At 38.9% G+C, this 13,175-nt stretch overlaps 1 protein-coding gene across 13 annotated transcripts in view; it reads right to left on the minus strand.

Annotated features, from left to right (window-relative positions):
• Positions 1–13,175, minus strand: part of THRB (thyroid hormone receptor beta) — a 169,229-nt gene that overhangs the window by 10,386 nt on the left and 145,668 nt on the right. For all 13 annotated transcript variants that reach the window (XM_085226354.1, XM_085226350.1, XM_085226362.1 and 10 more), the window contains 4 exons: positions 12,610–12,710; positions 6,778–6,925; positions 4,811–5,016; positions 1,673–1,819 (listed from right to left, as the gene is read on the minus strand). In XM_085226354.1, the coding sequence (XP_085082480.1) occupies positions 1,673–1,819; positions 4,811–5,016; positions 6,778–6,925; positions 12,610–12,710 (602 nt within the window). The remainder of the gene's footprint in view (positions 1–1,672; positions 1,820–4,810; positions 5,017–6,777; positions 6,926–12,609; positions 12,711–13,175) is intronic.

Genomic DNA, 13,175 nt, shown 5'->3' on the forward strand with positions numbered 1-13,175 from the left:
AAGTTAACAAGACAGTGCCCCCTCAGAAAAGGAGCAAACATTTGTCATTTTCTTTATGCTTCAGCAGGAACTGTATGACAAGTCAGGACAGCTGTCCTATCCCTTTCCATTCACTATGAGTTGTCTTTCTCTGCTGTCAAACCGTGCTGCATACGAGTGTCAGGTTTACACAGTGGTTCAGCTGTAAACAAAGCCCATCCTAGCTGAACTGTGCAGCCTACAGAGGTGATGCCAAACAACTCCTTGACTTCTTCAGCCATGCTTCCTGTTCAGCTCTGACACAAGTGGGCCCATGGTAGCCAGGAGGGGTAGAAGATGTCAGACGGGCACTGTAGTCTGCGTGTGACTGGCAAAGCCTTCTAAATTGAAAAGACTACCTTGTTACGTCAGTGCAAATTCCCACCAACAAACACCAAATCAGAGGAGACAGCTTCCCTCAGACACTGGATGCTGCAGGGGCTTCCTGATCTATGGATACATTCCTTGCCTTCAAAGTCTTCATGCTTGGTCACTATTTCATGCTCTGATGGAGCCAGTGTTAAGGTTAGCCAGTGAAAGCTATTTACACTACGGCAACTATTGATATTTAACACTTCTAACTCTGTAGATGCTAAGGGATGTAAAGACCATTAGCTGACATAAATAACTCTCCTTGAGTGACCTTAAAGAAAAGCTGTCAACCACAGAAGAGGAAAATACTACTTAGACTTCTTTCCTGGCTGATTGTGTGTAAGAGGGAAAAGCAGTTCTCATCCTAGGGAACACACTGAACTCCCCAAACGTGGTCACACTTCAGCAGAGGCAGGTGCTTCTCTGCAGTGGGAAGGGAAAGCAGGTTACTTCCACAGCTGGGTTGAGGATATTTCTGCAGTAAAACTCCAACGGTTGTGGATCCTAAGGGACCCACAAGACTTAACATTATTAAAATTATTAAATCTGAATTACTATTTCAGTTACATTCAGGCTGCAGTTATGATAATGTTTTTTAATCTATGAAAAAAAAAAATCATCAGCCATTGCATCTGCTCCTCCAATAAAAATGCTACTTTGTTGTAAATGAAATCAGCCTAGGGCCTCTCTACTCCTAATGTGCAGCCAAGCCTGTTTCAGTCTATTTAGAGTATATTTTACATGTGAGTATCTACCTGGAATGACACCCTATTACTTTACTCTTTTATGCACTCCCTCCCTATTAAGGAAAAAAATGCCTAGGGAAAACAATGAAGCAAGCGTCACTCCTGGATAGGGATGCATTCCTGAATTTGGAGAATTTATTACTGCACACACCCAACTCCACAACAGTACACCTGTCAAAGAGCTGGAAAGTACAGAAGGAAGCCTGTGCTAAAATATCTGATTAAACATATAAAATATAACTCTAGATGGTCTGTTTTTTGCTTTGCTCAAGGCTGCTTGTGAAGCCACATTCAGGTCTCCAGTGAATTGTGATGAATTCTAGATGAACAAAATCAGGAGTTCAGTAGTCATGGAAAAAAAAAAAGTCATAAAAATACTGATGATTCTAATCCAGTTTTGATTCTCTTATTTTTTCTGATTTAAAACATAGTATTTTTTTTAAAGTATAATCCTTCCTATTACAGTTCTGTGCCAGTATTTTGCATACAGCATAACCATAGCTTTGTAAATGAGGGATGCAAGGAGTTTGTCTTACCTCACAAAACATAGGCAACTTTTTGGCAAAATCCACCACTCTTGTAATCGCTGGTGTGATTATTTTTGTAAACTGGCTGAAGGCTTCTAAATCCACTTTCCCCCCTTCTGGGGCATTAACTATTGGTGCTTGCCCAATGTCTTCTGGCTAAGGATATAAACAAAGATATTTAAAGGAACAATCTATCTTACAGTGAGCGTTTGATATTCTAAAAAATTCTGTTTGGCAAACGTTACAATTCTAAACGATACTAGCCTCTTTTTAAGTGATGTCCCATTGTGCCACAAAATGGGAATTCTGTGAAAGACTGCACACAGAAATGGGGGTCTGGCATACCACTATGCTGTGTGGACAGCTGCGTTAGAGGCGCAAGTAGTTTCTTCCTTGTGCCTCCATCCAAATATTTTGTGGGTGTAGCTTATGTGCTTTCTGATTAAAAATATAGGCATGATCTTGTTTCTCACAATGATGAGAACTCCCAAGCTGGTCTAAAAGCAAAGGGAGCTGAGATGACTTGTGACCCTTAGAATATTCTCAGAGCTTTGCAGTACGAGGTAATTTAACCTGTTCCAAGTTCTGAAATCTTCCCCAGAACAGATTGCCTGGTATCACTGAGCTCCAGACAATTGCCAAGGCCTGTTTCCAAAACTAAGCTAAAACAACAGATGACTAAGAACAGGCAATACAAAGCTTGTCTGGATAAAATGACTAGAATTTGAGTTTGTCTGGGTAAAATTCTTGTTGAAAATCATCTTCTGCATGACTTCAAATCAAGGCTTCTCCAAAAAAAAAAATAATTTTCAAGCTAACTACAGGAACACAGAATGCAGTATGTATGATCAATATCCACAATGAGTACTTTTCATTCCAATTGCATTTCCACTTGCTCACCTGATTCTATGACCGTTTGTCAATGTTACTGTGTTTTTAAAACACACATGAAAGTTGTTCCTCTGTTTGCTAAGTGCAGCTTTGCAGCTATAAAATACCTGCCAAAGAGTATGCAGAAATTCCATTTTGTTCATGTTGGATAGTTAAAAACTGGGTAAGAGTTGGAGAAGAATGCCTTCAAAACTGATGGATTTCATGACATTTATATAAGTGCACTTAAACAGGAGAGGTGCTGAAACTGCTGTTAATAATGAAAACTTGTGCTCAATACTTTTTTAAAGCAACAAATCATAGAAGAGCCTTCCTGATCCTTGTCATCAATCCGAATCCAAACCTAACTTCTTTCATGAAAAAACTCAGCAGTGAGCTAATAAAATAAGCATCAATTGTAGAAGAACAATGAAGAGGACTGGGTTCAATTATCTAGGAGTTCCTCCTGCTAAAAAGCTGAAATAATCCCAGTTTTAGGCTGACTCTCCCCATCCCTGAATCTTGGGAAACTAAACCACATTGTCTGTGTGCTCATGATAAACAATCTTCATCACTTTCAAGCATGATGACCCAAAGCAAAAGCCACACATAACAGTGTTAGCAAGAAAAAGAGAGAACATAGCATTGCCACGGGAAAGCCAGAAGAATTCAGGATGACTAGCTAAAACCAACACACTCCAGAAAGGCAAGCTGCTGGAGAGCCCTTGCCACCTACCTCACCTCAATAGGAAAAAATGTCCAGACCTCCAGGGAGCTCCCACTGTTGAAGAACCAGCCTCAGCTGCTAAAGGGCTGACCCGCTGCTGCTGGGACGTGCAGTCAGCTGCTCTTGCTCCCCAACAGCTTCTGGCAGGGAGTTTTCAAAGCCCTCTGCCTGGAGTTGTCAGGCCACCCTGGACTTTCCCTTCTGTGCTCACTACAAGGTGTCAGTGAGCTCCCTACACTTACCTTGAAACTGTAGGGCTTCAGCATGTGAGCCCTGAAAAAAACAAGGAGGCCCTGGAGCACTGAGAGCAGTTTGATCTGGCCTAGGAACCAGCTGTGGAAATTACAGCTGGTTTCTGAGCTGCCTGTTACAGCTGTCACCCCTGCCTTTGCCCCATCTGACCTCCTTCCCAATAGTCCTGTCCTCACATCACCTCATCCTCCCCTTTTTACTCTAAAGCAAGTGACACCAAAAAAACACTACTGTCTGAGTAATCAAATGTGCTACCACAGCTGATGTTACAATTTCAGCTTCTTGGCCTGTTAAAAACAATGCAGGAAAACTGGAAATCTCTTTGTTGCTCCTTGCCAGCAATCACTGGCTGCATGTTCTTGACTGCACACTACTGTGAACATGTGGCCATTCATATAGAAATTGCTACTAGAATTAACATAACTCTGTAAAAGGGATAAGCTGCTTTGAATCTAAAATTTATCTTAGCAATTTAACAGTGGGTCATGATTCCCATTGTGGATTAGGCAGTAGGAGACTCTGCTTGCAAAAAAAAGAATATTTTCTACCTGATTTGGTATACACACACTTTAAACATGCCTGTGAATTCATGACATTTAGTCTATAATCCCTCTTTTGTGCTGCCTAAACATTCCGTATTCTGCACAGTTTTTCCTTAAAATCTGAGTTAGAAAAAAAAAAACACCCCACACATTCTTTTTCCTAAGCTTAAGCATCACAAATCACCACAGATTTTCCTCAGCAATATTCTGAAGATTCATAATTTGCAAACCTGCAATACTATAGTTCAAGTATCTTCCTGCTATCATTGAAATTTATTTTTCTTTGTCAAATTTAATTAATGTATTCCCTTTGGAACAAGGAAACAAAAAGTACAAGTTATTAATTAAAAATGTCAGCTTCCATTTAAAATTTGCCATTGTTTTCAACATTTAAAATATTTTGTTTGCTAGTCCCAAGACAATGAATACTATATATAATAAATAAATAAAAGATGCATTATACATTATACATGGATATTGCTGTTAATCAGAAGAGAATCATTTTTTCCACTTTTTCTTATCAAAGAATGTTAAAAATATCCATCTGGGTAAGCCTTAACTCATCAGAAAGCTATTTATCTATTAAATACACGGTCTGATCAAATATTGAGACTCAGCCAAGAATAAACAATCATCAATTTTTCATATAAGTCAAAACACTGGCACATACAACAGTGGTTGCAATGCTGGGTAGGGATTTCAGAAGAAATAAAGGAACTTGACTGCAAGAGCAGCATAAATGTCTGCAGTCCCTACCAGAAATTTCCTTTTCTGCTTCCAGTGGCTTCCTTGTGCATTGGTGGCCACATGTGCTTCAGTGACAATTTTGATCAGCTCCCATTCCTCATCTGTTGGTTCTGGTTTGTGACCAATTGTTTTCTGCAGCTCTTCCCGACGCCTCTTCTCTCGATTTTCTTCTATCAGCTTCCTTTTTGCCAGACGCTTGCTGTCATCCAACACCACTAGCAGGGATAAAAGCATACAAAAATGGCAGGAAGTTATTAAGGTTGTTTGAACTTCAGTCTTTTCTACCTATAGCTGATGTACTAATTGACTATCAACACCTAAACTAATGATAGAATGCTTTGAGTTGGAAGGGGTTTTAAAGATCATCTAGTGTACCACTCTACCATAGACAGGGCTGCCACCCATCACCTCAGGCTGCCCAGGGCCCATCCAACCTGGCCTTGAAAGCCTCCAGGGATGAGGCATCCCAGTTTCTCTGTGCAGTCTGTGCCAGGGCCTCGCCACTCTCACACTGAAGAATTTATTCCTTATATTCGTTCTAAATCTCTTTCAGTTTAAAGTCAATATTCCTTGTAAAAAGTTGGTCTTCCTTCTGTTTATAAGCTCCTTTTAAGTACTAGAAGGCTGCAATGAGGTCTCCTGGAAACTTTATTTTCTCCAGACTGAACAAGACCAGCTCCCTCAACATTTCTTCATAAGAGGTGCTCCAGCCCTCTGATCATCTTAGCAACCCTCCTCTAGATGTGCTTCAAAAGCTCAACATCTTCCCTGTGCTGGGTCCCCAAGCCTCCAGATAGGGCCTCACGAGGGCAGAGCAGAGAGGGACAATCACCTCCCCCTCTGCGGGCCATCTCTCTTCTGATGGAACTCAGGATACAGTTGGCTTTCTGGGCTGCACGCACACACTACCAGCTCACATCCAATTTTTCATCCACTAGAATCCCTAAGTCTTTCTTGCAGTGTTGCCCTGACTCTATTCATTCTTCAGTCTGTACTGAAGTTTGGAGCTAGCTGGCTTGTCTGCCACTGCTCCTCTGACACACCTGTATGTGCTTTCTACAGACACCTCTTTATGGTATTGATAACTGCTGGTCAGAATTAGAGAGACAAACTTCTCCTTCTGCACAGCTCCTAAATGGCTGATGCTCAGTACTGACTGATGTGTCAAAATGAGCTGGATTTGAAATGATGATCCAGAGTCATACAGTTCTCTCTCCTTAAGTACCATCTGCCTTTGATGAAATTGCTTCACTTCTTCTGTTTCATTTTATACAGAAAATGCCACACATTACATTATAACTGAAAAATGCTAAGTTGGAATATTTTTATTTTCCTTATTGGGTCTGTTTTTTTTTGGGGGGGGCAGGTTGTTGGTTTTTGTTTTTGTTTTTGCAAATGGCAGCAACCATTAACAATAACGCATAGGGGGATTTACATGAGTTCCTCACATTGCACTAACTGAAGTTATTGGTGTAAATCTCAGTGTAGTGGCAGGAAAAGAAGATTCCTAAGGGTTAATCTTACAGCCATATGTTCCAGTTCTTTAGAATGAGAGTCAAATTATTTGCAGATAACTTCTTCAGGGCTAAAAATAAAACAAACAACTGCAGGATGACTCATACAACGACATTCAATTTCACATCCTCCAGAATTTTCTAAACAAGATGTTTTTTTCAAGCAAAGTGTCCATCCAGATGCATTTCTCCCTCTTTTCCTCCTAAGAGTTAACGTTCCTATTGTTACTCAGTCCTGTAAGGCCACGTTAAGGTGCAGTCTGGTAAAGCGTAAACAAAAAATTAGAGCATTCAGAAGTGGATTGCTGCAATGAGCATAATTCTCCAGAACAAATGATTAAAAACAAAAAATGTTAGCAGTTCCACTCTATTTTAACAATCTTCACCAATCAACATACTTTAAGCAAATAAAAACATAAAAAAAAAGAGAGAAAATGAAGAAAAAAAGAAAAATATACTTACAATCTGTTGCCATGCCAACAAAGATACATTTTTTGAAGCGACATTCCTGGCACTGATTTCTTGTTACTTTGTCTATCACACATTTTCCTTCATATTTACAGGAATAGGTTGGATGGAGGTTTTTCTGAATGGTTCTTCTGAAAAATCCCTAAGTGCAATAAATAAACACATTGGAAAACATAACTACTGTGTAATTTTTTCAAATTGGTAGCCAATTTGGTTTCGTAGAAATGTACCTATGTATGCAGTACAAAATGCTCCATTAAACTCTCAAGGAGGAAGAGAATAAAACATTATTATAGATTATGGTATTTCTTTTCTGAGTTTCAAGAAACATTTCCTCCCTAAAAATTAAAACATATAGGCACCTGAGATTTGCAAAAGCATAAGGAAAGTTGTCTTGAGGAAGAAGATACTGATTACGTGTTTTCAAGTCCTGCATTTCCATGTGTAAATTTTATTGTTGATTTGAATTAGTTTTTATTTTGAGCCCCCTTCAAAATTACACAATGATTTCAAAGGATATTAGGAGACATATATGTAATTTAAGGACAGCATTTGCAAATAGCAAAAATGGTGATATATAATTAAGTGTAAGTAGAGGACTAAGAATGAACAGTTTTACTCATGTCCTTCCACTGAAGTCAAATAACCAACCAACCAACCAAATTTGGGCAAGACTATGAATTTTGCAGTCAAACACAATTCACTCAACCTTTGAGTTGAGTCCTAAATAATGGATCCATAATTCTGAAATGATATGCATTTCTGAGAAAAGGAATTCATTCATATTTCCCACAGATGTCTGTATTCAAAACAAACATCACCAACAAAGACCTCTCTATGCATATTCTATCTATCTATAATAATATATGTACAGCCAATTGCAGTTGATATGAGGTCAGATCCTCAGCTCACATGAAGTAATGTACCTCCACTGAAGTCTCTGATTTGAATATACCACACACCCTGGCCTTCGGTAAAGAAATCAGATACAACTTCTCTCAAAACATTGTAGACCTAATCCTGGTACAAATTTCAACATGAATTTTCTCACAGACTTTGGCAAGAGCTGGATGAAGTACCCAAGAGCACAGTAGTATGGACCAGACAGACTGCTAAGGGCAGAAATTTCCTTCACTTTCCACCAGTGTTTGAAGACTGTATACACTTAGCAACACAGTTTGGAACTACCCTGACATAAAGAACACACTGAGATACTGGTCCTGTTTGAATGGAGCCCTATGAATAGCTTCAGTTTCATTGCAAACAACGGTGAAATCCAAGTGAGATGGGATTTTATCTAATGTATAGTCTCTGCAGCTCAGATTTTAGTTACTGAACATCTTTCCACTTCACTAAGCAAAAAGTCTCTTTTTAATCATATTAAATAACACAAGGTAAAATCAGTAATATCTTTTAACACAGAACATTTAATTAAGACATACAGATAAATCTGCATTTCAGCTTGAGCTCCCGACTCCTTCAAATACAGTGAAGCACACTCTCATTAGAATTTTATCTTATGACAACCATCTTGAGCTAAGGGTAAAATTCTTTTTCCTTCATAAGAGAAAGACCAAAATCTCAATTAAATTGAGCTGCATAAAGCATAGATATGAGTCTTTTTAAGACTGAGATCTGTAGGGTTGAGTCAAAATCCAGGAAGTCAATGGTAAGATGTTCTTACGTGGAGTCTGGATCTTAAATTCTCATCCTCCCAACTGGGCTTGGATCCACTCTCTACCCTGTGTCAAATTCTTAGAGATGGGGCCTGTTCCTCTCCTTCATGAAGATGGCTCTGAACACTCAGGTGCACTGGCTGACTTCTAGTTACGGCAAGAAATGGAGAAACCTCCAATGAATCTCTGAAAGTGGTACTGAACTTCTGTTTTCCAAACTTTCCATGAAACTTACTGTAGCTCAAGTTTAATAATTGTTAACGCTTTTCATCATGCATATGCTGTGTGGAGTCCAGCTTTTTATTCTCCCATAGCTTTGCATTCCTTACACTTTTTTTGTTGTTAAAAAACGTTTTTGACCATCACTAGATACAATGTGATAAGGAACTTGCTCTTCATATTTGTCCAAACACAGCAGATTACCATTTCTCTGCCTTGAATCACTTCCAGCCTTAGTCTCAGTGACTTTACACAAATTTACATCACTTTTGTTTCTTGCACATTGCTCACATAAGCACATGCATAAATAGGCATGCACCTATACAGTCATGCATATCGCCACATTTGATTCTTCAGATCAATGATTCAGATTTCTGTACACATGCCCACAGTGAAATGTAGAAAAGGCATTTCTAAACAATAAAGAGAGCAAGTGGAATTAGAAAAAAAAAAGTATTAAATCTAAGCATTACCAGTAAAAGAAAATATATGTTATTGTACATTTTATCTACTTTCCTAAATTCCTTTACTTTTTAGCAATAGATCAGTGGATCCAGCTTAGAAAAATACTACAGTGACATTAGAATTTGTTTTACTTATGTTTAAATCATAGAATCATAGATTGGCTTGGGTTGGAGAAGACCTTAAAGCCTGTCTAGTATCTGTCCCACTGCCATAGGCAGAGTTGTCACCCATTGGATCAGTGGCCAGGGCCCCATCCAACTTGGCCTTGAACTCATGGGGTATCCACAACTTTTCTGGGCAACCACTTCCAGCGCTGCTTCAGGCTCTGAGTAAAAAAAATTTCTACTGATATCTATGTCTCCCCTCTTTTAGTTTAAAGCCATTCCCCATTGTCCTATCAATATCAGACAGTTGGTTCCTTTCTGTTTATAAGCTCCCTTCAAGTAGGAAGGCAGCAATGAGTCCCCCCAAAGACATCTTTCCAGACTGAATAAGATCAGCTTCCTGAACTTCCCCAGCTCCACAGGACTGGTGCTCTAGTTCTTCAGTCATCTTCATGGCTCTCCTCTGCAACTGCTCCAAGTCTTTCTGAAGTTGAAGATCACCGTTCCCGAGACAGATCCACGGAGGACACCAATTGTCGTTGGACTCCAGCTAGATACAGATTTGTTGACACAACCCTCTGGTTACAACCGTACAACCAATTCCTTCTCGACCAAATAACCCACCCTTTAAATCCATACCTTTCCAATTTAGAGATATGAATGTCATGTGGGACTGTATCAAAGGCCTTGCAGAATTCTAGGTGGATGACATCAATCTCTTTTCCTTTATCTAGTGATGCTGTCATTCCATTGTGGAAGGCCACCAGATTGGTCAGGCATGATCTGGCCTTGGTGAAGCTGTGCTGGCCGTCTTGGATCATCTCTGCTTCTTGCATGTGTCTTAACATCTCTTCCAGGAGAATCTGTTCCACAATGTTCTCAGGAACAGATGTGAGGCTCACTGGTTTGCATTTCCCTGGGTCTTCCTTTATCCCTTTCTTAAAAATTGGAGTGATACCTCTGTTTTCCACTTCAGACACCTGGGATGCATATCAGAAGGCCCCACAGACAGTCGGTCTCATCAGGTGGTCTTGATCTTGCTCTCTGTTTACAGAGTGATGGATTTTTCTACCCTAACCCTTGCCTAGGGGTTCAGGGACCTCTTGAGAGAAGTGGGAAGTCTGACTGCCAATGAAGCCTGAGTCAAAGAACTTGTTCAGTATCTCTGCCTTCTCCATGTCTGTTGTTAGCAGTTTCCCTTCTCATTTAGCAGATGGGGTCCTGGCCTGTCCTTGGACTGTTTCTGTTGACCAACGTACCTTTTGTTATTTTTCACATCCCTAGTCAGGTTCAGTGCCACCTGTGCCTTTGTTTTCCTGATTCAATCTCTGTATGACCAGATTACATGCTCACATTCTTCTCAGGCCACATACTCCTGCTTCCACTGACTGTGCATTTCCTTCTTATTCCTCAGTTTGACCAGCAGGTCCATGCTCAGCCATATCAGTTTCCTGTCTCCTCTGCTTGATTTCTTATGCTGGAGGATGGAGAGCTCTTGTGCTCTTAGACAGGAGTCTTGAAAGAGCTGACAGATCTGTTCCATTCCTTTGTCCCTAGAGACAGTTTCCCAGGGGATCTCATCTAACAGTTCCTTAAACAGCAAAAAGTTAGCTTTCCTGAAATTCAGGAGATGTGGATCATAGTCAGATCCATATTTTCCTTTCATTTTATTCTCTGGAAATCACATGCAAGCACTTACCAAAGTAAATTTTTGGCTATCAGCCAAAATAAATTTTGCTACAAAATTAGTTTTCAGTGGAAGCAACTAGTAAATGTCAAATTTTTGAGGACTGATTACACGCAACTTTGCTAATAATTCATACATCTCAAAATGTGTATGCAGATCCTCCAAAATGTGAGTTAAAATTGTTCACACAAAAGAGCTGTCAAGCCATCTTGTACAGTTAATACATTTGCCAAAATAACAAAACAACACAGTCTGGAAGCTAACTGTAAGTTGGAGAAAAAAATTAATTATTTACTTGTTGCAAATTGTCAACTTGGCTCTTTGTGCATGAAAGCATTATTTTAAATTATACATCAGAAGATATAAGTAGATTTGTTATGCTATATTTTACAATAGCTGGTGGGCATAAAAATAAATACTTTAGTTCAAATAACAAAAAGACCCGAGCAGGAAATATGGCAAGAAATACTGCTGTTCAGCTGGGAGCAGAAGCTATTTCACAATGCCACACTATTGCTTACTTGTAGTATCTGAATTAAGCCATATTCCTGAGTTTTATGTGTTGTTATTGTCTGGTATATGTGATGTAAATGTGTAAAAATCACTTGTTTGGTTCCACAATTTTTCTCACATATAAAATTTTTTTAGTAAATATGTATGTGTATAAAACTCTGATGAATATTACTACAAACCTCCTACACACAGGATATTTAAGTCTTTGCGCATCTCATAAATGTATCAAAGTGCAATGCTGTACAACAGAAGAAACTACTTCAATACTGTTACTGTGATGTGGGGATCTAATGCCAATCCAAACCCAACATTTCATATTCAAATATTCTTAACTTTGGAGACTAACAAAACATGACTTTTGTGGTTCAATCCCATGACACTAGTGCATGACGTGTTGTTCCATTTGTTTAGAAAAAAATTATTTTTCTGTAGGAAAGAATAGCTTTCTTACAGGATCTCAAGCCACCAGGCAAATTTATGGCAGTGAAATCACGCAAATGTGGCTGATCATGTTACTGATTTACTTTTTTTCATTTACTTGCTCAAAGCAATCTTTTTTTTTTTTCATTTTTCATGTAGCTTTAGAGATGAAAAAGACTGAAAGCATATTTTAATATGGTTAAGCTGAAGAAGTAAAAAAAAAATTAAATCTGTTTTAACTTTGTGTTGACGCGTCCTAAAGTGATGGATGTTACTGTCACATGAGCATGTGGAAGAGATTTTTGGTTTTTGTTCTTTGCAGTGATAATGAGATACACTGGAACACTGTTAATCACCACAGACTCATCATGGCCATAGGCAGAATCTCAACTATTGCACAAAGAGTTTCATTGAAGTTCTTGTGAGGATGCTGATGTACGCTGGCCGACAACATGGTCAGAAAAAAAACACTAAAAATGAAAAAGAAAAAGCTAGCAGATAACTACAAAAGACCTAAATTCTCTGTCTTCTCTTCAAAAGTAAACACTGCTAAAATCAACTACATTCCTTATGTATATGCAGATCAGCAGCACAGCCAGATATGGCTTATCATCAGTACTGGATGTTCTTATTCGCTTCTAATCTGTCTTTGTTTTATTTGGTAGTACAGTTCAGGAAATCTGTATAAATGGAGAAGCTGGAGAGCTATTTCTGATTCCCACTTTCCCACTATGCCATTTACCTTGCAACCTTCACAGGTGATGCAGCGATAATGATATCCGGTGGCTTTGTCCCCACAAACTACACATAGCTCATCCTTGTCTAAGTAACTGGGTATATATCCTGCAAAGAAAAAGAGGATATGGCATGTAAACTCTATATAAAATGATATGATACATTTGATATAAAAATATTGCATTAACATTCACTGCAGATATTGTCTACTGGCCCCACACTTCTCAACTCACTGGATTTCCTGAATAAAAAGCTCATGCTAACAGTAACACAGAAGTATTTAAATGTTGTATGCAGTATCTTCTACTTCTCAGATTGTTTCAGCACCTGCTGGTCAAGAGGGAAAAGGCATAACTTAACTGCTTGCTCTTGAAATAAACAATAGCTCAGAAAAACAAATATATTTATTTTTATATCAAGGGCTTTGATGTGAAAAATTAAATAACAGCAAAACATACAGTCCACTTCTCTTTTCTGTTTCTGAAAAACAACCGATGTGCTTGTATTCTGAGATACCATGCCAGGTTGCAAAGTGACTCATGGACACGCTAGTAAGAAACATTTACTGACAGT

Source organism: Meleagris gallopavo, chromosome 6, assembly GCF_905368555.1.
Source record: "Meleagris gallopavo chromosome 6, MGAL_WU_HG_1.1, whole genome shotgun sequence".
NCBI classification, from domain to species: domain Eukaryota; kingdom Metazoa; phylum Chordata; class Aves; order Galliformes; family Phasianidae; genus Meleagris; species Meleagris gallopavo.